The sequence below is a fragment of the Triturus cristatus genome, chromosome 6, assembly GCF_964204655.1.
Source record: "Triturus cristatus chromosome 6, aTriCri1.1, whole genome shotgun sequence".
Classification (NCBI taxonomy): domain Eukaryota; kingdom Metazoa; phylum Chordata; class Amphibia; order Caudata; family Salamandridae; genus Triturus; species Triturus cristatus.
This window is the reverse complement of record NC_140589.1, coordinates 1,917,667,174-1,917,694,650: the sequence shown is the minus strand read 5'-3', so window position 1 is coordinate 1,917,694,650 and position 27,477 is coordinate 1,917,667,174. Positions and strand designations below refer to the sequence as shown.

General features: G+C 48.3%; 1 protein-coding gene across 1 annotated transcript in view; it reads right to left on the bottom strand.

The window, feature by feature from the left end:
* The window catches only part of LOC146822458 (uncharacterized), a 326,778-nt gene that overhangs the window by 289,080 nt on the left and 10,221 nt on the right, over positions 1-27,477 (bottom strand). The window contains exon 2 of the mRNA XM_085610060.1: positions 4,660-4,899. Within this exon, the coding sequence (XP_085466186.1) occupies positions 4,660-4,899 (240 nt within the window). The remainder of the gene's footprint in view (positions 1-4,659; positions 4,900-27,477) is intronic.

Here is a 27,477-nt window from a genome sequence, read left to right as displayed (position 1 = left end):
GAGATTCATATATATATATTAGTTTGGCTCCAAATTTCAAATAAAACTCCTTTAACTTTATTTTCTTGCCAAATTAATTAACCTTTGCATAGCATCAGAAGTTTGATGGTTGATAAATTCATATCTCATCAATAGAGCGCAACTTCCCCAATGCGAATAAAAGGTCAACATAGACATGCATGGGTGAGAGTAAGAGGCGGGAGCTGGAGATGCAGACAGATTGCATGTTTCCTGTCTTTGGTGACAGGTGCAGCCAGACATTCCCCACACTCGCTCCTAAAGAAGAGAAACGCGTTACCAGTTATCAGTTGCTGTGGGACGAAGCAGCGCACCCTCCAGGGGCAGTGAAGCAGGGCACCCTCCAGGGGCAGTGAAGCAGCGCACCCTCCACAGCGCACCCTCCAGGGGCAGTGAAGCAGCGCACCCTCCAGGGGCAGTGAAGCAGCGCACCCTCCAGGGGCAGTGAAGCAGGGCACCCTCCAGGGGCAGTGAAGCAGCGCACCCTCCAGGGGCAGTGAAGCAGGGCACCCTCCAGGGGCAGTGAAGCAGCGCACCCTCCAGGGGCAGTGAAGCAGGGCACCCTCCAGGGACAGTGAAGCAGCGCACTCTCCAGGGGCAGTGAAGCAGCGCACCCTCCAGGGGCAGTGAAGCAGCGCACCCTCCAGGTGCAGTGAAGCAGCGCACCCTCCAGGGGCAGTGAAGCAGCGCACCCTCCAGGGGCAGTGAAGCAGCGCACCCTCCAGGGGCAGTGAAGCAGGGCACCCTCCAGGGGCAGTGAAGCAGCGCACCCTCCAGGGGCAGTGAAGCAGGGCACCCTCCAGGGGCAGTGAAGCAGGGCACCCTCCAGGGGCAGTGAAGCAGCGCACCCTCCAGGGGCAGTGAAGCAGGGCACCCTCCAGGGGCAGTGAAGCAGCGCACCCTCCAGGGGCAGTGAAGCAGGGCACCCTCCAGGGGCAGTGAAGCAGGGCACCCTCCAGGGGCAGTGAAGCAGCGCACAACTTCCAGGGGCAGTGAAGCAGCGCACCCTCCAGGGGCAGTGAAGCAGGGCACCCTCCAGGGGCAGTGAAGCAGCGCACCCTCCAGGGGCAGTGAAGCAGCGCACCCTCCAGGGGCAGTGAAGCAGGGCACCCTCCAGGGGCAGTGAAGCAGCGCACCCTCCAGGGGCAGTGAAGCAGCGCACCCTCCAGGGGCAGTGAAGCAGGGCACCCTCCAGGGGCAGTGAAGCAGCGCACCCTCCAGGGGCAGTGAAGCAGCGCACCCTCCAGGGGCAGTGAAGCAGGGCACCCTCCAGGGGCAGTCTCTCTTGCCTTCCAGTCCCCTTTCCCGCCCTCTGGTGCATGGCGACAAGTCTTATTGGCTTGTTACTACCAGTAGTGGCAGGGATTGGGAACAATCTTCTGCCCCTGTGGAAGTCTTGGCACACGTACGTTATCCGACAGATCGTAGTGCCATAAAGTTATAATTCCACCTGAGCAGAATGGCTGAAAGAATAGATATCACGGCAGTTGTAGATGGGATACAAAAACAATTGAATAATGCTATGGCGGAAAATAAGGCCCTTAGAGAAGAGGTGAAGGAATCTAGTCAGGAGGCTGGGGATATGCGTTTAAGAACGGATGAGTTGACATCAGGGACGTCTCCACTGTCCGAAGCACCGAGGTCACAACATTTTTCTTCCCCCTCTTCAGCGTCACAGCTATCTTTAGGTAATCCATGCTATATCACCCACAATTGCTTTAGCAGCTGCTGAGTGGTTTAACGGGGACCCTCGTAAGGCACAAACGTTCCTCACATAGGGCCCGTTACATTTTTTGTGTAGGCTCGTACTCTCTGCGGAAGTCCAATCCAAGGCGGCCTTCGTGTTGTCTTACTTGAGTGGAGATGCGGATGCTTGGTCAATGCCTTTAGTTTCTTGTAATAATCCTAAACTCTACAATTTCAAAAGATTTGAAACTGCATTTAAGCGCATTTTTGAATAACAAGCTGTTTCGCAAGTCACAGACAAAGAGCTATTACATTAAATAGGAAACTAGAGATTTGATTTGAGCCCTGAAAATATGTAATTCATGCAACAAACCATGAAAATATGATAAAGAATCTTCAAAGTTTAAAAACTTACATTGCTTTTACATGTGGGAGCTTTGACTTTAATAGGGCATTACGGCACTGCATGAAATACTTTTTGAAAGTGACAGTTTTGCACAGCTGGTATTCTGAATTAGAACATTGGAATGTTGGGAGCTCCATTGAAAACAATGGAGTGCTCCGGGCTTATAATTGCTGGTAGAAGCCCGGAGCTCCGACATTCCAATGTGTCTTTGTTCACAGCTTTGGCTGTGAACAAAGACTTCAGGGAGCCTGAGGGGATTTGAATCCCCTCGCGCTCCCTGAAGGCTTTGTTTTGTTAGAACATTCTGCCCTCTAGTGGCAGAATGTTCTAATAGCCTTATAGCCCTTCGTAGCAGGGCTATACCGGCTTTTAAAGTCCCTCTGCTTTGTTAAAGTCCCTCGCCTTCGGCTCGGGCCTTTAACGATGCAGCGGGCCTTTAACAGCCGGTATAGCCCGCTACGGCGGGCTATAAGGCTATATTAACATACTCGAAAGTGCTTTCATATGTGATAATGAAGAAAAAAGAGAGTTGGTGAAATAAAATATCTGCCTAAGATCATACAGTTTAAGCAGAGAAGCTGTGATTTATACGGGGTTTCCTGGGTTCACTGTATGCAAATTACCCTGTAAATAGGCATTCATTACTCTTTTCTCATGTTAAGGATTTGTTTTTACCTCTTAGTGCATTCTTCTGCAGTTTTCAGAATATAGCGTGAACTCGACCCTAAGGTATTGAAGCGCTTTGTATAAACACCAGTTACATTACACAAGGTCAGGTGCATTGATCAAGGCATCAGGAGATTAAGGGATTTGCCCAGAATCACAAGATGTTGAGCAGATGCCGAGAGTTGAACCTGGTCCCTGAGTTCAAAAGAGGGCAGTTTAGGCTTAAACAACACATCCCGTTTGGAGGGAGGGAGGCAGAAGCCACATGAAAGCGCGGCTCGTTATGGGCTCGAGGTTCCAAGAGGCCCTCGAGCTGAGCCAGAGCCGGGCTTGAGACCCGAGCCTGGCTCCGGCTTCAGAGGCTCACAAACCTCTGCGAGAAATGACTATTAGTGATACCTCTTTAGACGCAAACAGGAGCGGGTTTCAGTGCCTGAGGCTGCGAGAGTCGCTGTGCGCTGAATGTATATTGTGTGCTTAAACCCATGACCAGCTTTAGGGAGGTGCGACTGGTGCAGCTGCACCTGGTGCTGACTTTGTTGTGGGCACTGTTTAAAAAAATAACTTATGGGTTTAAAAGCACTTGAACTTCCTTATACCTGAGGCAGTTTCAGGCAACAATAAAAATGTCGAGATAACTCTACTGATTAATGTTACTGCTGTTAAGAGATAAAATTGTGTGTAGTGGCAGTTTTGACTGCTCATGAATGAGCACCAAGAGATAACGTGTCTGCTGCAAAGAGCATGTACCGCGCAGATCACAAGGCTGAGGGCATATTTACAATTAAAGTGGCAGAGCGCGGCATTAAGCCAAGAAGGCTAACCCTGCGCCCCGTCACTTTACAAATGCAGAGCTCCACGGTACTTAGAACAATACGGTACATCCCTGCGTTTCCCCCTACGCTGACGCTAATTTCAGCCAACTTGCACCAACACAGGCACCCCTGCACCATAGTGCAAGGGTGCCTGCGTTATATGGAATGATTCTTTATGTGCAAGAAACCCTTCCTGCACGTAAACAATCTTAAATGGTGATTTGTAACTTCTATGTGATTTGTGCAGCACGCAAAGAAATTGCAAATCATAATTTTTTTTAAATGATTGTTTATGTGCAGGAAGGGATACCTTCCTGCACATAAACAATCATGTGGGGCACACATAAAAACAGCAAAAACAAAGAGAAATAAAGCATTTTTCCTCACTGCGCCAGGTTAAGACCAGGTTTTCCCTAGTCTTATTTTTTGGCGCGGCCTCCTATTTACGCCTCCATTTGCGGTGGAACGCCCACCGCAACACCCATTGCCCACACTTATTAAGCTAAGTATTGTGTGAATGGGGGCCTTATTTACCAGAAAGCGTTACACTGCCTTGTAAATAAGGTGAAGCCCGTCTCGACACAGGAACGTCGAAAAAATGACATTCCAGTGATGATGGGGCCTTGCCCCTTGGTGTGAGTGAACTATAAGTAACGCTTTAAAAAATATTACACGTATGTCAGAGAGGGACTATGGGGAGATGAGGGCCACTATTGGAGAGTGGTGGTGAGGAAATTCGTGGTCATGGGGAGGCGCCAACAAGACTGTCGCAGTGAGGGACCCAGCCCTAAAGCCGGCCGCGCTTAAACCTCTCTGGCTCCCGCAGCAAACAAACAGGGCCATGAACAGAAAGACTGTCCCATCTGTGGGACATTTACTTCCAAGACTAAATGAAAGAGAGGGTTGTGTCCTCAGTGCACCTAATGCAGAAGCTCCTGGCAGAGGTGAATTACAAGCGCTGCTCGGATACATCAGTGGCGACGAAGAAACAAAAGATGGATGGAGGCGATGTACACTGTAAGACACAAGCAACATAAAGAGGCGACGTAACAAAAGAAGGACAGTTACCTGTGGGTTCTGACAACCTTCTCAACAAGACGTCTGCAGACCCTGCAGGGAGATGAGGCAGTGACCCCAGAGAGGGTACGAGCGCGGAGGCCCAGGCGCAGCTGCAGCCCCGTCCGATGCCAGGCGACTGAAGCGGTGACCGGGAGGGACGTGGGTGACTCGGGGGAGGGGTGAGGGAGGGGGGAGTCTCATGAAAGTGAAAGTGGCGGGGAGAACCTGCACCTATTACCACATACCTACCTGAAAGCCAGAAAAACAGCATTTGTGTTTGCGAGGTTCTGTTCTCCTTTTGTTAAAGGCAGATTTTTGACTTTTCACCGCCCCCCCCCCCCCTTTAATCCCCACAGAAAAACACGCACACCTCACGTCAATCAATCTCTCGGGTGTCAGAGGCCGGGCTCGCGCTGAAAGTTTTTCTGCCAATAATTGCCCCTCAGCAGCCACAGGGGAGCAGGTAATTTAGGCTCCTCCCCCCCTCTTACGCCACAGAGACAGTATATGCGTGCGTCTAATCACTTATACCTAGTGTGACGTAATCATATAGAGCCTTGTACTCGGTGCATCTTATTGTGTTCATCTTTAAACCCGAGATATGTAGTCCCTCGTAGCACTTACATTAAAGGCTCCGGTTAATAAATGCCGCATGTATGAGAGCTAATGCAGGTGCCACATGGAATGGCCGTCCTCAAGCTCGAGGCCTCCACTGTGGAAGGTTCACGTGCACTCACGCACTCTGAGGCTCACTGAAAGGAGTTCTGTTACTGAGCCCTCAGGGCCGTCACTCTCTAATGTGAACGGTGTTTCCGCCGCTTCGCGTGTTTTCTGTTCCCCGCAGGTGCGTTTGCGTCATTTCTGGGTTGGAAGAGGGTTCTTGTACAGTAAAGAAATAGTTTTACGTCATTTATGAGTTACAAGAGGTGTCTTGTGTATGAGAGACAGCAGGCTTGAGAGTGGCAGAGTCGGAAGAGTGACCATGCAGACAGGAAGTATGACTTCATCAGTGCCCAGGGAAGCTGATTGTAGGAGAGTAGGATCCGCACTTATGTTGCCCCCACTTTTTTTCTGATGTATACACTGATCTGGCTATAGTCTGACTGGGACCCTGCTAATCAGGGCCCCAGTCTCACTGATCTCTCTAAACATCATGGAGTGCATATTAGTTGCACCAGTGATTGGATACTGTGGTACCTTATGAGCCCCTAGTTTATGGTACCTTAGGTACCAAGGGCATAGGTACTTCACAGGCCTACCAGGGGCTGAAGCATGTATTATGCCACCCCTGGGAAGCAGACTAAATCTGACACCACAGGCCTGCTACTGCAGCCTGTGTGGGGTAGTGTTAGCACTCCTCACAGAGGTATAGGTTCCCTATATCTCACCTTACACACACATATAAACAACTTGGAATCATACCCCCACACCAGTAACTGGTGTGGGAGTATGATCCCACCCTTCTAGAGGGGTAGACATGTACCTACTGTGGAAACACGGTAGAATCCTGAAGAGCCCTGGCATCACAAAATGGATGCCACCAGCACAGACACTGGGCTGCCCTCTTGCTGCTGACCGAAACTCGCAGTGGAGGAGGCCCAACAATAGGTATCCTGTCACTGGGAGGTGTCACCACCTTCCAGACAGGGTTTAGTGTATTGGGGCTGGGTGGGTGCACTCCTAGAGTGCTTTGAAGTCCTGCACTGGGGGAGCAGTAGGCTCCTCTGTGCATATGTCAGTTCAAACTGGCTCAGGAGCTACCTGTCCCTGCTCTGGCGCGAAACTGGACAAAGGGAAGTGGGTGTAACCACCCACTCCCCTGACCTTCCCCTAGGAGTGTTCGTAGAGCTAGTCCCTCCCTTTCCTTTAGTATAAGTTAGGGAACCCTTGCCATTGCAAACTAGATATCCCTGAACGACGCTCTGAAGAAGAATCCTGGCCCTTCGACGTTCCACTACCTTTGGAAGACAGAAGAATCTCCCTTGGAGTCAAGGAGTGACTCCCCTGCTTGGCAGGCACCAAAAACTTGAATCAACGGTCGCAAACTTTCCCGCTCCCGCCAGAGTCCGAAGTCCCTGCAGCCCCAGAAGTGGATTTCCTGACTTCTCAAAGGCTATTGTGAGTCCCCAGTGAAGCTGAGGCAAGTGGACCCGGGTACTGTACACTATTGTCAAGTGCAACCCCTTCACGATGTTCTACGAACTTGTGCATTAGACCCCATGTAGCCCAAGCCTCCAGGAGGATTTCCACCAAAGATCAGAGGCCTACCCTGTCCCGAGTGACCGTGGGCTCCTGCAAAGCGAATCCTCATGAGGCATCTTTGCAATCCCTTTCCCATTAGCTTGTGGGTTCCCCAAAGACTTTCTTATCAAACCAAAGAGCTCCCCTAGTTGCTCCAGGGCTGTCCTGACTTATCCTTGCTGGGTGAGTCCCCCAGACCATCCTGGTCTGCATCGCTGACTTTCTTCACTTTCCACGAGACTTGCTGTTGCCAAGGCTTGTTGGCTCCAATCCGGTTGCTGACACCTCAGTAAGCTGCAGACTTTGTGGGACACTGCGAATCCAGCTCCTGGTCATCATTAATGCCTCCTGGACCTCATGGCTGAAAAGTCAAAACACCCTTGATCACCTGAAATCACCCAACTACTGTCGGCATCCATCTTCCTGGGCCCGGGTCACTGGCAAGTGACTTTGAACACTGTCCCCTCTGCTTTCAGGTCTTCCTTCTTCTGAATCCAGGCTTGGATTCCACCGGACACTTCTCCTGTCTTCACAAGCAGCAAGTCTTCTTTGGCTCCCATTGAAAACGCCCACGCGCCCCAACACCAAAAGACACCTATGCACCCGGCTTCCCTGGGTGAGGTAACTCCAGCACTACGGTGCTCCTGTGTGTGTTGGCTCTAGAACTACTTACCCTGTAAGTGACTTGCTTGTAGACTCTCCCGAAGTACCCTAGAACTTTAAAATTCCAACCGCGACTTGCTCCATTGAAGTCTATTGGGATCCGCGGCTGTGTTCTCACACTGCATGCGTCTCCCGTGGGTCCTTTACTTACCTGCCTTGGGTGGATTAGTGAGGCCCCTGCACTTCTGAAGGCCCGAGGCCTTGTCCCCTCGTAAGTCGTTCTTCTTATACCTCTTTTTTAGTGTATGGTCTGGTACGCCCCTAGGGCCCCAGCCATATAAGTGCTTAATTTGTTGTGCATATGTTCCAGACTTCTAATCTCATAAAGAGATTAGTAGAGTGTGTCTAGAAATAAATACGTATATATTTTATATATATACCTGTGTGGTGTCTTTTCATTTGGTAATTCAAGAGATTATAAGGTAAAACAAGCTGCTTTACATTCTTCTAAAGACATAGCCTGAAGGCTGCTCTCCACAGCTACCACTAGGATAGCTTTCTATAAAAGGTTGTCTTAAACCTATCTACCATAAGAGTCGAATTGGACCGGTGCAAGGTGTCCACTAGAACTGGTGAACAGCATATGCCAGGCCAACTTCTCACACTGATAATCAACAAATTCTTAATATTCCCTGGGAGAGACTACTGTGGTTACTTTAGATCAGCCCGGGCCTTGTCCAGATCTAAGACTAATGAACTGCGCCCAAGTTTGACCAGGACATTGGGCCACAAGATTGTTGTACATTGACGAATTCTCATTCCAATCCCTCTAGGTTTATCTTTATTCCCAAATACCGGTCAGGAGGACCGTTTGATATTCTCAATTGTAGCGCTGTCTTGAGATTGCCTGCATCAATTCCAATATTATCTAACCTCACGTCTGCGGTCATTGATGCAATACGTTTTAATCAGGACCCCTCTGAACCTTCACAGAAAACAGCTTGATTCATACGGTCATCCCCAGATATAGAGAATAGCGTTCACCTGCAGAGCGCGGTCTCTGAGTGTGCGCTGACGTCAGGAAGGATGATTCCTCAAACTATCCATCAATACTGATCCCTTTTCTGCCCTTAAGGAGGGGAGGGCAGTCTAAGCCCACCGGCCATCGGTCACAGCAGCCCACCTCACTTTTACGAGGTGCCATTGGCCCCTCCTAAACGTGGCTAATGCACTGCAATTTATAATCACAAATTCAGATTCTAAACCGCGCGCTTGTGACAACGCACCGAGAGGACCCTCTTCCTATCCGGTCCAACGACCATTAATGAAGATGGAAGTTTAGTGAAGAAAGATCAACAGCAGCTGCCTCCAAGGTCCTGTTTTTGGACTGTGCACGGTCTGACCAGGCTTCTGGAGAATCTCAGGCAATTCCATTCCTACCAGGATTGGATATTTTAATGTTTGAAGAATCATGGATGGATCAGAGCACTGCGATGATCAAGCGAGTGCTGCCCACGCCTCACGCGCCTCATTAAAGGCCGAGCTGAAGGAGGGCCAGCTTTGTATATATATATATCAACGAGATTAGGGTTGAACTCGAATTACTCTCTTTTGACTTGTCATGGCTCTAATGTATAAGACTTCATCTTTTACCTCTGATACTTTTACTAAATGTTTATCAGAGCATGAGACGTGATAAAAAGATAACTCAATTGACCATCTTGTGGGAAAAAATTAAATTGCTTCTCCTCCTGTATCATAATGCTAATTGTTAGAAATTGGGTCTCTATTTGGCCGAGGCTTGCACCCTGCCCAAGAAGGGACCACAATCCTTGTCAGGGAAATTAATAACACAACCTAAATTATCCTGTGCTCCCCCTCTAGTAGCTTGGCATGGATCAGTGAGGATTAACTTAAGAGGCAATGTGTAAAATATTTGTGCTATACATTAAACAGTAACACAGTGAAAACACCACAATAAGACTCCACCCTAGGTTAAAAAAATAAATAATTTTTATTAAATAAAAAAAAAAAATACAATGAGCACAACTTGGGATATCATTTTTCAAAGGTTTAAAGTAAAAATAGCGCTAAAAAGCACAAAGCGCCAACTGTGGTTACCTGGTCCTGCCGGACTGGTACGATGTCAAGAGTTCAGGGTGACTGCAATGGAGCAGAGGCCAGCTACAGGGACCCACTTGGGTCTGCTTAACACAGTACCTTAATCCTGCTGCGCGGTCTACGCGGCATGAGTGTGCGGCGCTTTGCATAGCACTTTATATTCCTACTTGTGGTGATTGTTTAATCAGTTTACTTAAATTATCTTTTACTGTCCAAAGGTATAACTTTTATTCCTTGGATTGCATATATTTCAATGGCACACTCAGGCAACAACGTAAGTGATGAAACCATGTTTGCATTGAACCACAAATGGATATCACAAAACTTGTAGCAGTACAATAATGGTTTCTAACTTATAGGCCCTTTATACTTTATACTAGGTACAGTGGCGACCAGTAATTTTATCAGGCAACAGGTCAGGCGTACACATGCACACATACACACTCACTCACACCCGTGCATTCACATACACGCACACACACCCATTCACAACACTCACTCACTAATACACAAACACTCATACATACCCTCATGCACCAAACATAAAAACACAAAAAACTTACCTTCACTGTAGCGAGAAAAGCCGTGGAGGTCCCAGGAGGTTTGGGACTGCTACCTTCTCTCATTGGCTGAGCTTCAGCCAATGAGGAAAGACAACAGTCCCTCACTCTTCACAGAGTGGGATGAGGTTAGTGAGACTTCTGACCCCACCCAACTCTTTGATGAGGTGTCACTGATTGACACTTGCCCTGGGCCCTTCAGGGCTTAAGAATGAAGCACCCACATTGGAGGCAATTGGTGATGCTTCCCCTCATCATGAGGGGAAGGGACTTAAGGTACTTTTGCCAGGCTGAGGAGGTCCTGCCCACAGGACTGTGAAATTCTCATCCTGGCAAAGGTCAGCTCAGGCAGCCGGGAGTGTCAGCCTGACCTTTCTTCAGCCTGACAGACACTCTACTAGCTTGGAAAAAATAAGGACATGGCCCCTCAGCCCATATGGACAGGCCACGGCTGACTAGGTGTTTATTTTAAAGTTAAATATGGCAAATATTATTATAGAAATGTGTCAAAGATGAATTGAGGACCGGAAGCATTTTAGCGCTGTTAAACAGGTCAAAGTCCACATAGTAATTCACCAATTGAATGCATTTGGGTCAGTCAATTGTTAAATGTCATGGTTAGTGATCTCAAAAGAGGCCTTCATTAAATTGCCCAATACAAAGTTATGTATTGTTTTTAACTTCAGTTTTGTGACACAATTTTCCATGAAATATGAGTCTATTGTATGGGTTACGACTTCATAAACGCTATGGATATCCCACCCCACTTAGTACAAATGTATTATATTTAAATACACTTGTAATATTATGGATGGGATGTCTGCAACAATATTGATGTATGAATGTTCCCCAAACTCTAACGATGTATTTATTTATTTATATGTTCAACATAACTTTGATAATTTTAAGGGAAATGTATAGCACAGCCTATTGTTTGTAAACATTGTCAAAATTACAATAAGTCATATGTACATTGTTAATGGTTTCTTAAGTAAATATATTAAAACATTTTAATGTTTGAGAAAAAACTTTAGTCAAAAAATGATTGAATTTTCTTCTCTTTATTAGGTTCACAAACAAGAAATCAAAGATCAAAGTTCAAGTCTCCACTCTTTCGGAAAAGCCAAGTTTAGAAGTGGGAGCACTCTTCTTATCCATGATGAAGACTAAGGGCGTGCGGTAAACTCCGCTCTGCCAGTGGAGTCTGGGGAGCGCTTTGCTTGGAGTACGGAGTTTGACAAAAAAACTCCACCAACCGCTGGCGGAGCGGAGTTTTTTGGCACGCTCACCCCTACTTGTGGCTGCAGCATTACCATACAGTCCGTCTGTCAGGGAAGCACATTGTATTTGACAGGTTTATGTTTCCCACCCCGAGTGCGGCAATAAAGATAGTACTTGTAAATGCCCTATGTGAATTTGCCAATTCGTAGAATTAGACTTTTGGTCTAAGTTTACCTTTGTGAATCAGGCCCCCACTTTCAGTCCATTCTTATTTACTTCTATGATAGATGTACTCCACCATGCGTTTGTACATGTACATTGACACTGGTTTCTGTGACATAGGTGCACATGTGTCCTGCAGCCATTTCATCACTAAACTCCTTAACTGTTGCTGCTCCTTGGAGTCTGCTGGATCATAGCAGTGCTCAGTCTACTGCTGACAGGGGGTCCAACTTGGTTCACTGATAGAATATCTCAGAGGTTCGTCTTTTAGTTTCCAAGAAGTATTCTATCCAGAGTTTCATATGATCTAAATATAATGATTGAAATAATAGTTTCCTATAAAATGTAAAAAAAAAACCTGGGTCTAGAAAAGCCTGCTATCTGGATCTCAAGAATCAATGGACTATGATCCGAGAGTATTCTAGGAAACCTCAGAAACCAGAGTTGTGGAGATAAAAAAGTAATCTTGTCTCACTATTTTAATATGCGGGAATGAGTAATATGTAAAGCCCCGGTCTGGGGCTTTTATTTTATTCCATATGTCTATGAGGCAATGATCTGTCACTAAGCACTCAAGGGCCCTAAAACCCATTGATTTCCTACCTACATAATTCTGTTCCCAAATGTGTTTGGTATTCACCTCTGAATGAATATATAAATCCCCACAAAGAACTAAAGTGAGAGGCCATGAGGCTAATTCAATGTTCAAGACATCAAAGATGCTTGTTTCATCAATTGTACATAATGTGAACCAGCAGAGCCCGTTCTATATTCAATAATTATGCAGCCACCCAGTTTATCCACTAGCCTACGTCAAGAAGAGCAGACATTATTTGCCAAAACTGCAACCCCACGTGATGCTGCACCCTGTTGTCTACAGGGTAGCAAGGACAAGCCTGAATCTTTTAATAGATCCCACTTTCCCCAGGGAATATAAGTTTCCTGCAAATTTTATTTTATTTCTCAAGGGAAAGATCTCCACACCAGGAGCTGCTGAGCCAGCATAGAGTGTTGAGCTTTGCAAATTGTTGGTCTCCTGACCAATCCGCAGCAATTTTATTTAACTTTCATCCTGTACCCCAATATAGATTTAATCTCACTAGGTTCCATACAGTGCACCTTTTGGTAGCCTTCTGCATCAATGCAGTTGGTCCAATAACCTTATGCCATGTTCCTGTTATAATATGGCTCAACAAACTACCTTGCAGTTTGATTTGTTTTGTGCACTTTACAGAATCCCGAGAGCCACATGTTTGCTCCCACTGCTGAGGGCACATTGCCATGTTCTTATAGAGAAGGCTATAGCTATTTGTACTCGCAGGATTCTACTGATAACTGTTTCGCCGTCTTAAATGTTATAAGAGGGGTGCTTGGAATTAGCAAGCAGTATGGGTAAAATAGTTTCTGGGCGGTGTAGTTTAGGTATTCAGTATTCTCCTTTTCAAAGAACTTGTATTTGCACAACAATCTGAGACACACTATCGAGCGATATTTGAAGGGTTCATATTTTGTGTGTTTGTTTTAGAATTTGTGCAGCACTGATGAGAATTCACCAGCCGGATTAGCTTTATTGTGGGCTGCTGTGACCTGATTCTATTCATATGCCTCAGTCTATTGTTTACATTGAGTGATGTATTTCCAGTTGAATAATGTATTTTACTCATGTTTTTATAAGAAGTTTTAAAAGGCCCATTCTATTTTATTAATGAGCACTTGACTTTGTGATTTTTTTATTATTAGCTTGCTAAATCGAATAATACTTATTTGATTTGAGGAGTGATTTATGTCACGTTGTGAACAATCTTAAAGCTAAGACTAAGTATTTTAAGGCGCTGGCGAAGGCTCTCACCACTGAGCTCTCTACCATCCTTCCTCCCTCTCAACGAGAGACACTGGGCGGTTGTGGCCACTCACTGTCCAGGGACGTTGACGCCAGCACAGTAGACAATAGTCTCCGTCAACCACGCAAGAGACTCAGATCCCAGGAGTGAGTCATTTTTACTGTACCTGAGGGGGGTCCACCAAGATGAAAATAACTAGAGGAAGAAATTCAATATTGTGACTAGCTGGCATGAGCAGGGAAGACACCACAGCGAAGACACCTCGTGAGATCTAATGAGAGGACAAACCAAAATAAAGTAGAGAAGTGGCGTGATTGCCTTTATCTGCCAATACCTTTAAAACTGTCAGGTGCCACATTTGATGATGCCAACGGGTAGTCTCATAGATGCTGGCACCCTGGCAGGGTGCGACCAGCAGCAAACAAAGGGCTTGTAAGGAGTCATATATATGCATGATGTAAGAGAAGATGGTGATTTTCTGATCAACAAAGTAATAGTTTGAATCAGAGACATGCGTAAATGCAGAGCAGTGATACCTTCCAATGTCTGAGCGCCGCACGCTGCTCAGTGCCTGGCGACACGCGCAATCACACTGAAGCCCTAACATCATCACAAGACCTGGCAGATGGACTGTTAGACAAGGAGACCTGCTCAACACCCCCGCGTCATCGCAGACCCTCCTTAAGTGTAACCCTCCACTGCCAGGTAATGAGAGGTCAGAGGTCGATCCTACCAGGAGTCTTCACTAACAGTGGAAAGAGTGGATTGACGTGGGAAGCAGAATATTCCCCACTGTGCTCCATCCCTTTTGGTGAAGAATTAAGATGACTGGAAGATACTTTCATGGAACTCTGCAACACTGCAGCACTAAAATCCAAATTGTCAAACCCTAGATGGGACATTGTATCGATGCCTTTGCTGTATGTTTATTGTAGGAGACTAGGGGGCTCATTAGGATGGCAGACAGACTGGAGTCCGTCCGCCATCCTGTTGTAAACCAGGACCGTCCGCCATGCCTGTGGCGGTCCCGCAACACAAAATGGAATGCGACCGCCACCATGGTGTTCGCATACTTCATTTTAACATTGCGCCGGGTGCTGCTGACAGCAGCACCCACCGCGATGCTAAAATCAAATTCTAATTTGGTGGACGGTGCCTGCTAGGCACCACCATCATTTTAAAGGCACCCTGCACCGTCCACCAGGTAATCGGAACAATTGCCTTTGGCGGTGAAGTGGCGGACGGACTTTGTGTCCACCGCTGTATCCCCCACCATCCTAATTGGGTGGTGTGTAGATCGATGTGTGATAGCAGATGGACCGCCTCCGCTGGGCCAACGGTGGTGGTCCTTCCCCCATCGTAATCAGCCCCTTGGTGTATGCGCCCGGTGCACAGATCTGCCTTCATTAATTATCATATTTCTGCTGTTTTTTAGGGGCTGTGGGGAACTATTTGGGGGGCTAGAGATCTGGCGGAAAACTTCATCAGATTGTAGAATTAAGTGCCTGTCCCTAAACTCCCCTGACATCCCGGGTCTGAAGGTTAGTTCTCCTGAGGGCCACAACCTACGTATCTTCAATATTTAGAACAGGGATGTTGGCAGGAACATGTACTTGGAAGTAATATCCCAGGATGAGTCTCACATTTAATATAAGACCCAGAAGAATGACTATTAATCATTGCAGGGGACTTTGAGCTCCTTGATCATTCTAAATGTGCCATCAAAGAGGATCAAGATGATAAGTGGGATATCCAGCAATTAAATGTATGACCTATAAATAGATGGGCAATCCTGTGAACACATAATAGTGGGAATGACCAGTAACTTGGGTCTCAGGGCTTGTAAACGCCGACCTCCCTCACGTTTAGCTTTGCGTCCATACCTTTAAAATGATAACTTAGTCGAGTAGGGTAGATAATATTATGATGAATCTAAGACTCTGGCCATATATGAAGGATACGGGGGTGCCAGAGTGAGATCATAGGTATCATAATGCTCTTCCCCTGCATCATGCAAGGGTATTTACTACCTCGATCTATACAACTAACTCCATACATTATGGCCAACTGAGAATTTAGAATAACAAGGTGGCATTGCAGGGGTCCTGTGTTAAAACCAGCCACATAATGCCCCATTTCTGCAATAAGGTTGGAGGTGCACTAGACTTGATGAGAAAGATGGGCCAACTGAGGAGATGCATTCATTCTGGTGGCCCATGAGGACCTATTTGATGCTTTAAATGAAAGGTTTAGCAGGAAATGTAAGTCTTCAGGAAAATAGGAAGCCCAACCCTCTTTATTTAATAAACAGCGTAATGAAACTTAGCTGGCCCTCATAGCCTCCATCAAATCTAAAGACAGTGGTAAAATCAAAATAACCAGGAACAATTATAAATGCACCCAAGCAGCAGCTAGGTTTGCGGGAGAGCGGAATGTGGCGCGATTTCACTTTAGCAGCGAGGGTGGGTATGATCAATGATTCTGGCATGTAGTATTCCAGTGAAGTCCTCCTCTTACGTCTAAGGTTGACTTTCATGGCTTGGGTTGAACAGTTTGAGGTTTATGTTTGGAAACCAACAAGGAGCATCATGGGATAGCAGATACCAATGCACAGGTGACAAAAGAAACATCCAGCCCTTTAGTGGTTACACTAGAAGAGTCCCATGATGCCATTGATTGGGTAACTTGTAGGAAGGCAGCGGGGCTGGGTCCAATACCGGGTGACTTGTATGCTTCAGAACCCCGTGTTTGGGCACCTTATCTCACATGAGGCTCATCCAAGGCCTCATTCTCTCTAGGCTGGACTATAGCAATGCCATTTATCTGGGGGCCCCCGAAGCAACCTTTGATAAACTACAAAGGATCCAAAATGCCGCGGCACGGATTTTCACCAACACTCCGGCCAGATCATCGGCAAAGTTAGCCCTGAAGCACCTTCACTGGCTCCCAGTGAGAGAGTGAGTCAAATTTAAGGCTCTTTGCCTGTCCCATAAACTCTTGCAGGATAAAGGCCCCCCCATCCTTAAGAAATTTATTAGGCCCTACAAAGCTACACGCTCCCTTCGCTCTGACAATGAACACCTTATCACCACTTTCAGAGTGAAGAGGGCACGCACTGGCGGAAGGCGTTTCTCTGTAAACGCAGCCCGTCTGTGGAATGCCCTCCCCCGTAATCTTAGGGTTGAACCAGACTACCTCCGTTTCAGAAAACTTCTAAAAACTCATTTGTTTCTCTCACTTACTTCAACCTCTTGATTGTCATGATCTTAGCGCTGGGATGCTTACGGGTTACTACGCGCTTTACAAAACCTCAAATAATAATAACTGTATTCTGGAGGCACTGATCTACCTAAGTCTTGGTGTGATGCTGAAGTTGTGATGATCTATAAAAAGGGCAGTCACGAGGAACCACACGACTATAGCTCTACTCAATTTATTCGAAAGCTTGCAGAAGGTTTTCTGCCATCAGGTACTGGGAAACTTACAGAAGTGGGGAAAGTAAACTAGGGTACTATCGGATCATCAAGCAGGGTTTCACCCCAAAACCAGTACTATTGACCAGGTCTTTTGATTGCATGCATTCAATGGCCCATGAGGACCTTTTTGATTCTTTAAATTATGTACATTATATTGGAAAACTGTAATACTGGCAAAGGGACATTATTATGTGGCATTTGTCAAACTCAGCTCGGCTTTCGACTGGATTCCCCACCATAAACTTTGGAATGTCCTGAACTTTTTGGGGGCCCCTGATGACATTCAATGGCTATCAATAAGCTTTCACAACAAACTTTGGCCGGCTGAGACGGGGCAAGGGTGAAGTTACTAGCCACATCAGAATCGAGAAGGGGGGTTTGGCAGGGATGCATTTTGGCCGACTCTTTTTTCACTACGTATAAATGAAATATTTAGATATACCTTACAGCGATGCGCCAAAAACAGGATCATGAAAAATTCAAGCTCTGTTATTCGTGAATCACACACTCCTAATTTCGAAACCCCCTTTAGCATTGCAGACCCTGGTCGACCACCTTTTGAGTTTTTTACAGACTATCTGTTGGAGATGAATACATTAAAAACTAAATGCATGTTCTTTGACCCCTAAGAAGGTCCACATAAAAGTGCATCACAAAATGACTGATTATGTAACAGGTTTTGATTATCTTGCCACTAGACTGACAAGTAATTTTGTCTTGGAAACAACAGTTCAGTAAAAGTGCATTTTAATGGCAACAATAATCTATGGTCGCCCTTAAACTATACAAGGAAATAAAAATGAAAACAATCTCACCAGCTGTAGAAATACCTAATGTGAAGGCTAAGGGGTGGCTTTATATGGCTAAGAGTTATGGGACATGTTAAGGATACAAGGTTAACATTGGTGGAAGATAGTTTTTTTGATCAATAGTAAATCTTCTACAGAGTGCCCCTTATCTTCCTTGATAGCTGATTTAGGCTTATATCCAACTGTCCATATTGTCAGCCTAAGACCACTCTTGTAAAGGCGCGTTGTAGCAAACAGAGGAGCGCAGCCCCTATAGGTTAGCCCTAGAAGAAATACTGCACTCAAACCACCATTCAAGAATTCAATGGTAAGCGCTATATCATTTAGGCTTAGCCGCCCTTTGAGAGTCTCCTGCCGATGCTCAATGGGTGCCTATGTCTGTTATTAAAAATATTTGCTCTCTATATGGGAAGAAGAGCTGCACATATGCACACCTGGCACTTTACAGTAAACACAAAGAGATGATGGACAGAGTGCTGAACATTGCAAACACTCACCCCCAGTCACAGATCTGGGTTGAATCCATCATCGTTCTTTAGCTCACTCCGCCACCCCAGTTCAGACATGGCCATATGCAAATCAGTCTTGACCTTGTGCCTCATGGGAACAGTCCAGACCAAACTGACAAGCCATGTCTTCCCTGGACTGGAAACAAGCATCCTGGGACCGGTTTCTGGCTAACAGCCGTCATCAGCCAGGCTAGCTTGAATCCAGTGGCAAAGTGAGCAAGGGACCCACGTCTGGGCATACCCTGCCAACTTAGGGCGAAAAAAGCAAACACAAAGAGATCATGGACGGGATTTGGTTAGGTAGTCTGGGAATTGTGAATGTTTTCACATATTGCTGGGTTACTTGCCCATTTTTAGTTGGGGGAAGTAATTTTGAAAAGAAGTGCTGCTATTTTTAACCATTTGGAGCTTCAATCAATCAATGAATCAATCATAGGCATTTGTATAGCGCACTGCTCACCCGGAGGGTCTCAAGGCGCTGGGGGGGGGGGGGGGAACGCTGCTGCTCGAACAGCCAGGTCTTGAGTTGCTTCCTGAAGGCGAGATGGTCTTGCGTTGTCCGGAGGTGGATGGGGAGGGAGTTCCATGTCTTGGCTGCCAGGTAGGAGAAGGATCTTCCTCCGGCGGTGGCTCTGCGGATGCGGGGGACGGTGGCGAGAGCGAGGCTGGCGGAGCGGAGCTGGTGGGTGGGCTTGTGGAAGGTCAGACGGCTGTTGAGGAACTTGGGGCCCAGGTCGTGGAGGGCCTTGTGTGAGTGGGTGAGGAGTCGGAACGTGATTCTTTTGTTGACGGGGAGCCAGTGCAGGTCTCTCAGGTGTCCGGAGATGTGGCTGTGTCGGGGGATGTCCAGGATGAGTCGTGCTGAGGCGTTCTGGATCCGTTGGAGTTTCTTCTGGAGTTTGGCGGCGGTGCCGGCGTAGAGGGCGTTCCCGTAGTCCAGCCGACTGGTGACGAGGACCTGGGTAACCGTCTTCCTGGTCTCGGTGGGGATCCACCGGAAGATCTTTCGAAGCATGCGCAGGGTGTTGAAGCATGAAGACGAGACGGCGTTGACTTGTCTGGTCATCGAGAGGGAGGAGTCCAGGATGAAGCCTAGGTTGCGTGCGTGGTCCGTTGGCTTGGGGGTGGCTCCCAGGGCGGGGGGCCACCAGGAGTCGTCCCAGGCGGAGGGTGATGATCCCAGGATGAGGACCTCCGTCTTGTCTGAGTTCAGTTTCAGGCGGCTGTTCTTCATCCATTCGGCGACGTCTTTCATCCCTTCGTGTAGGCTGGCTCTGGCGGCGTCCGGGTCTCTGGTGAGGGAGAGGATCAGCTGGGTGTCGTTGGCGTAGGTGATGATCTTGAGGTTGTGTTGATGTGCGATGGTTGCGAGGGGGCTCATGTAGACGTTGAAGAGAGTGGGGCTGAGCGATGACCCTTGTGGAACGCCGCAGATGACTTCGGTGGCCGCTGACCGGAACGGGGGGAGGCGGACTCTCTGGGTTCTTCCAGCGAGGAATGAGGTGATCCACTCCAGGGCCTTCTCCTGGATGCCGGTGTTGTTCAGGCGCTGTACCAGGGTGCGGTGGCAGACAGTGTTGAACGCTGCAGAGAGGTCCAGGAGGATGAGGGCCGCAGTTTCCCCGTTGTCCATTAGGGATCTGATGTCGTCTGTGGCTGCGATGAGGGCGGTCTCCGTGCTGTGGTTGGCTCGGAAGCCGGATTGCGAGTGGTCGAGGGATCCGTTGGTCTCGAGGAAGGCGGCTAGCTGTCTGTTGACGGTCTTCTCGATGACTTTGGCAGGAAACGGGAGGAGCGAGATGGGGCGGTAGTTCTTGAGGTCGGAGGGGTCTGCAGTTGGTTTCTTCAGCAGGGCACTGATCTCGGCATGTTTCCAGCACTCCGGGAAGGTGGCGGTGTTGAAGGAGGCGTTGATGATGTCGCGGAGGTGGGGTGGGATGATGTGGTCAGCCGGGTTGAAGATGTGGTGTGGGCAGGGGTCCGTAGGGGATCCGGAGTGGATGGTGTTCATTGTGTGTGTTGTGTCTTCGGTGCTGACTGGGGTCCAGGTGCGGAGGGTGGCGGTGGGGGGCATCGGTTCGGTGGTGGGGTTCGTGGTTGCTGGGCCGAAGCTGTTGTGAATGTTGGCGATCTTGTCGTGGAAGAAGGCTGCGAGGGAGTCGCAGAGGTCTTGCGAGAGAGTGATGTCATTGTTTCCGGCGTCGGGGTTGGAGAGCTCTTTGACGATGCTGAAGAGTTCTTTGCTGTTGTGGGTGTTGTTGTCCAGTCGTTCCTTGAAGGCTGTCTTCTTTGTGGCACGGATCAGTTGCTGGTATTTGCGGGTGGCGTGTTTGAGGGCCGGCATGTTGTCTGTGGTCTGGTTGGTGTGCCAGGTGTTCTCCAGGGAGCGGCAGTTCTTCTTGGAGGTGATGAGCTCGTCGGTGAACCAGGAGGCTTTCTTGCTGCCGCGTCTGCTGGGGGGGTTCTTCTTCAGTGGTGCGAGGGCATCTGCGCAGTTGGTGATCCACTGTGTGAGGTTGTTGGCAGCTTCGTTGGGGTCCGTTGAGCTGGTGGGGGGGTTCTGGCTGAGGAATGTGGTGAGCTGGTCTCCGGTGATCTTGTTCCAGCTCCTGCAGGGGGCTTGTTGAGGGTGGTGGTGGGTCGTCGTTTTACTGAAGCTGAAGTGGACGCAGCTGTGGTCAGTCCACTGGAGATTGGTGGAGTGGCTGAAGGTGACGTATTTGCTGGATGAGAAGACTGGGTCAAGCGTGTGGCCGTCGTAGTGGGTGGGGGTGGTTACCAGTTGCTTGAGTCCGAGGTTGGCCAGGTTGTCCATCAGAGCAGTGGTGTTGCGGTCCTTGTTGTCCTCCAGGTAGAAGTTTAGGTCCCCCAGGAGGATGTAGTCGGTGGAATTGATGGCGTGCGGGCTGACGAAGTCTGTGATGTCTTCGCTGAACTGTGTGCGTGGTCCCGGTGGTCTGTAGACGAGGGTGCCTCTGAGCGTGTTCTTGGGGTCGGTGTGTATCTGGAAGTGGAGGTGTTCGGCGGAGGTGAAGGTGTCATCGGAGTTGGTCGTGATGCGGATTGTGTTCTTGTGGATGATGGCGATGCCTCCTCCTGTCTGGTTGACGTGGTCCTTCCTGGTGATTTTGTAGCCTTCCGGGACGGCGATGGCGACGTCGGGCGCTGAGGAGGCGTTCATCCAGGTTTCCGTCAGGAAGGTGATGTCTGGTGCTGTCGAGTCGAGGAGGTTCCAGAGTTCGACGGCATGCCTGTGAACGGAGCGGGTGTTGAGCAGGATGCACATCAGGTGTTTGTTGCTGGGGCTCGGTTTAGCAGGTGCGGTGTTGGGTCGGAGGCCGGTGAAGCGGCAGGTCAGGCAGGTGAAGGGTCCGTGGGTGCGTCTCGGGGTGGCTCGGTAGCAGGAGGTGTTTCGGCCGGCGTTGAGTGCATGGAGGGTTTTGGCGTCGTAGATGTGCAGGGTGTGCTGGCGAGGGCGAGGACCAGGGGGTCTGGTGCTGGGCGCGGTCCAGGCGCGGACGGGCGCAGACGGGCTTACCTTTAGTGCACCTTCGGCGCTCAATCGGCGCTCCCGCTGCGCGCGTCCGCTGCGCGGTCGCTCTGGGGGCGTCATAAGTAAGGAGCCGGGAGGGAGGAGCAGCTGGGTGGCGGGAGCGGGGCGGCGAATGGAATCACAGGGGGGCGGGGCCGCAGGGAGGCAGCGGCGGGAAATTCCAAGAAGCAGCGGGCAGCGGGAAATTCCCAGGAGCAGCGGGAAATTCCCAGGATCAGCGGGCAGTGAGCGAAGGAATCTGCAGGCAGGAGGCGGCAAAGGCAGGCAGGAGCGGCCGCAGTGAGTGGGACGACCAAGCTCCTGCTCTAAAAACGTTTTTTATGCTTCTCTGGAGTGTGTGTAACTCCTCGTCTTTTTCGCCCTTCACACTATTTGCATACAGGGCGTAGCGGCCATCTTGCTTGTGCCGTCTGTTAGTTGCGAGTAGCGCCCTAGCTCTCGCACACTGCACTCACCCATTTCTAACCCTATTTAATGGGCTGGGCTCAGACAAGCAGCGGACGCGCGCAGCGGGCGCGCTGTTGGCGCACTGAAGGCGTGCCTAAGGCAAGCCCGTCTGCGCCCATCCGCGCCAAGTCAGCGGCAGAGGCTAGTTATGCTGCCCGTTCTGCACTTATTGTCGGAGCCCACCTCCAGCTGTCAAGTGAGTTCCTTAAATCACTTCGGCTGCTCCCCTGCCCCTGTCTTGGTTGCAGGCTTCCACCCTTTTGAGCTGATTTTTCGTGTGCTGACTTCGGCTTTGTTCTCAATCCTGAGCTCTTCTCGGCTCTTATCAACTCCCCGAGAAGGCAGCGTGTGAAAGGTGCCTTGATATATGCTCGATCAATGAGGAAACATCACTCTGAGGCCTTTGAATTGATGACGGATAATGCCCTCGATCTGTTGTTTGTTACAGAGACCTGGCTGGATGCCGGTTCCAACCCCATTGTTGCACTGACCACCCCTGTTCGTTTTAAATTCTGTAGGGTGGACCGCCCTGCTGGCAGAGGAGGTGGTGTAGCAATTCTCTACAGAGAGAACTTAACATTTCATAGTGAAGTTTCTAGCCTATGGGATGGGTGTGAGGTTCTGGATTTTACCCTTCATTTTTCGGATCATTTTACATTCGGTGGCTCTCTTATTTATCGCCCCCCTGGCCCAGCTAGTGCGTTCTTGAAATCTTGTGGGGATGCCCTAGCTGAACGCTCATTACGTTTTTCCCATTATTTGGCTTTAGGGGATGTGAATCTTCATCTTGACCAACAAGATACAAAAGAGTCGGTGGATTTCCTTGATTCTCTCCAACTTGCTCACCTTTCTCAGTGAGTTTTTCTACCCACGCATCAGGGTGGCCACATTCTCGACCCTATTTGTTTTAACTTTCCAGTGGTAGTGGACGACCCTTCTCCGGTCCCTTGGTCGGACCATTTCCTCATCTGTTTCTCTTGGGATATTGGTTGGCCAGTTCAGCCCTTGCGCTCTACCCGTCCTCTGATGTTTTCTAAAATTGATCCTTTGCAATTTTAGATTTCCCTGGCTGCTTCTAGGCCCCCTCGCCAGCAAGATCTTACGGGGTGTGTGGCCGGGTTTACGAGGTGGATTGCAGGTGCAGTGTCCTCACTTTCGCTGCCCCGCCCATCCAAGCTTACCAGGAAAGCGCCCTCTAAACCTTGGTTCCTGCCGGAGCTGAAAACCCTGAAACATGAGTGTAAAGTGTTTGAGAGGGCTTGGAAAGCTCACGTTGAGAGCTAAACAAAAGAGCTATTATGCAGTGATTGCGGTGGCTAAAAGTCAATACTTTACATCACGCATTGATCAGGCTAATAATAACTCTAAAGAAATCTTTTCAATTGTGAAAAGTTTTATGTCCCCGTTAGCTTTGGTGCGCCCCGCCCCTGTTACAGAGGATTGGTGTAACATACTGGCCATGTTTTTTCAGGACAAAATTTTGGACATTCAAACCACTTTTGTCATCAACACTTTCACACCTGTCCCCTGTAGTCCTGTTTTTCTGTCAGCTGAATCTTCCTACAATTTTTCTTCCTTTTCTGTGGTTGATTTTTCTACCTCTCTTAAAATTTTGATGGCTTTAAAATCAGGCTCACCCACAGATCCCTGTGCGGCCAGACTTTTTTGGCTTCCGTTGCGGACTGTGTTAATCCGGAGGTCAATCAGATCATTAATATGTCATTGCGGGAGGCCTGTGTTCCAACTTCATGGAAGCAAGCCAAAATTCTTCCCCTTCTTAAGAAACCATCTTTGGACCCTTTCACTCCTGGAAATGACCGTCCCATTTCGTTGCTTCCTAGCCTGGCCAAGGTTTGTGAAAAGGTGGTCACTTATCAGCTTACTGAGTATGTGGAGGCTTCTGGCCTGCTTCATCCGGCACAATCAGGGTTTCGGGTGGCTTTCAGTAATGAGTCTGCCTTACTGGAGATGTCTGAGGTGATTAGAGAGTGCCTTGATGCCGGTGGGAGGGCAGCGCTGGTTATGCTGGACCTCTCGGCGGCCTTCGATACGGTGCCTCATGCCCTGCTTCTCAATCGCCTCCGGGAGATCTGGGTCTGTGTGGGGCTGGATTAGGTCTTTCTTAGAGAGTCGTTCTCAGCAGGTTTGGCTTCCCCCGTGTGCTTCGGCTTCACAGATAGAGGCCACTGGTGTTCCACAGGAGTCATCCCTTAGCCCCCTCCTTTTTAACATCTAAGTTACTCCGCTTGTTTATCTGGCTTTAACCTTGGGGGCTAAGGTGATGGCCTATGCGATGACACCCAATTGCTGTTTTCCTGGGGACGAGATGAGGACTCGGTCCTCCCTGCTCAACACTGTCTTTCCTCGGTTTTTCGGTGGCTCGCTCAGGCTCAGCCTAAATGCAATGAAGAGAAATTGGAAATCCAATTCTATGGTGCTTTCCCTGATGATTTCAGAAGGAGATTATGGCCCCCTGGTTTTCCCCATCAGCCAAGCTAACCTGGCTGATGACGGCTGTTAACCAGAAACTGGTCCCAGGATGCTTGTTTCCAGTCCAGGGAGGACCTGGCTTGGCAGTTCGGGCTGGACTGTTCCCATGAGGCACAGGGTCAAGACTGATTTGCATATGGCTGGGTTCAAACTGGAATGGCATGGTGAGCAAAAAAAAGATGGATTTAGGCACAGATCTCTGTACTGGGGTGAATGTATGACATTGTTCTGCATTCTGTCCATCAACTGTTGTTTTTGCACCTGTCAATTTACAGCAGGGTTTTTGATCACAAATGTACACCATCATTTGAGCGTTTTTTTGACAGCTTAGCAAGCCCAATGACCAAGCAGTCATATCTCAAATTCAGATAAGAGAGCCTACCCATCAACAACATCCTGCATACAATGGAGCAGGAAATACTGTGCTAACAGCAGATGTCTAGCTTGTAAATAACCCTGGGCATAAATCTCCGCTCTGCTCATGGAGTTTGCAGAGTTTTGGGAACTTTGCGTTCCGCGTAGAATGCGGAGTTGCCGATAAACTCCGCACTCTGCAACGGAGCAGAGGTTTTTTTGTGTTTGTGCACCCAAAATGTGTTTTCACACATGTGGGAGCGCCTTACTGGGAGCCTGTAATCGTCGATGAGATTTCGGAGCTGTTCACGAGCGCCATGAGATTTGCTAAGCACCCACAGGGTCCCGCGAGAGTTTGCGATCGCGAACACATCATTCAAGTGCGCCTGCAGGGTTTTTGTGAAGATCGCGATCCAGAGCATGCAGAATCTACCGTGACTGCAATCTGGAGAAGGTTTTCTCCACGAGCAGCATCAAAACCTTCTCGAAATGACAATTTGGAGTAAAAAAAACTCCAACTGACATTCGGCTACACTTTTTTGTGCAGAGTCCTTTTTCTTTTTTCACTTTTATTTCAAGAGGAAGTGTCCCAGACTCTCCAACTTCCTCATCCTGCCCAGCAGGCTCCTCCCAGTGCTTTGTCCATCTCCTCATCACTTTTCATTTGGATTTGGAGCTAGAAGGATCACTCTTTGTGTCTGCTGCATAATATATCATTGGATTTGAGGACTTTGGATTTGAGATTTCACAAGTAAGTTTGAAAACTGGTGCTGTTTGTTTGATTGGGGCCGTGCACCTAGATGTATTTGTACTCTTTATAGTTTTTATATGTATTCTGGTGGGCGGTCTGTAGTTTATTTTAGTTGGGGCCTAGTTGTTTTTTTGTAAGTCATTTTTCTTATTTTATAAAGGAAACATGTTGCACAGTTCACTACATTTTTATTTTCCCCATATTTTTTAGGAATTTGCAATATTTATTTAATTCACTATGTAGCCCAGTAGTCGTCGAAATAGGCCTTTCTCAGGCAGTAGGCCCAGAGCTACTCATTGGTGCATGAAGCAACTGTTTCTGTGGTGTCAGTTGAATTTAATCACCATTTAGTGCATGGATGGCATTGAATTGAATACAAAATGTGTGTTTTTTGGGCATTTCCCTTTTCTTGTTCAAGTGTGTTAATGCCTTTGTTGGATGTGTGTGGTTGTTGTAACTTGTCACTTGCAAACCCTTTTAGCCCTGTGGATTTTCGTTTTTGCATTGTTGCATTAAAGATGTGTGTTTTGCATGCCTCCTTGGTCTGGCCAGTATGTAGGTGTGTTTGTTATAGTAGGCCAGTATTTGCCTTGGCTGAGCCGCTCCATGTGGCTAGGGGTCATTTTGTAAAGTCTGTGTCCATAGGCCTGTGTGTGTTCATTGCTTTCCAGGCCTTCTGCTTGTTGTTGTTGTGACCATGTGGTTGTGGCCATTTTGTGGAGGCAGTCAGTGTGCTTTTCCCAGTGGCAAAAAAAACTGGAAGTGGTGTTGTTGGAGGAGGGGGTGAAGAAAACCTGATCACAGTGGAAGGTGAAGAAGAGGGGAACACTGTCCCCAGCGGTGCAGTGGTATAGCCCACATCATCATTACCAGCAACATCGCAATGGCACAAGAGTCAGGTCAAGACACAAAAAAAAGCGCATTGACCTTAACAATATCTGGTCTGAAAAAGTCACCTGAATCAGTGGGACCAGAAAAGAAAAAATCCAGCCTACCAATCTCAGTATGTTTAGGTAGGAGGGGCAGTATCAACGCAACCACCAACGGCACATTTGTACAACAGAAGCTGGCTAAAATGTTAGCGCTGGACCGCCTCCCTTTTTCTTTTGTGAAAGGGGTGGGATTTCTTGAATTTGTGGCAGCCATCAGCCCGAAAAGGAAGGTTCCCAGCTGTTCCTAATTCAACAGAGTTGCTGTTCCAGCACTACATCACAACGTGCCGGAATTGCTTGGGCAAGTTTTACAGCAGAGTGCTGTTCACACTATCCACCTGACGACAGACATGTGGACCAGTTGTCAAGTCACTGATCACATGTGTATCACTGCACACTGGATCTCTTTTGTGGGAGTTAGAGAAAAGATATCTGCAGATGTTGACACTGCTGACATTTTTAATAGCGCTCAGAAGCATTCTAGAGTAGCCATGTTTGCCATGGAGAAATCCCATACTGCTGCAAATAATTTGGAAGATTTAACACCAAGGTCTTTAAATGGCTGCGACCAAGAGGGCTTGACATTGGTTTTGTTGCAACAGACAATGGCAGTAATATAGTTAAGAACATGGCCGATGGTGGCTATTTCAGGGTCCTGTGTTTGGCGCACTGCATTAGCATAATTGTTCAAGACCGA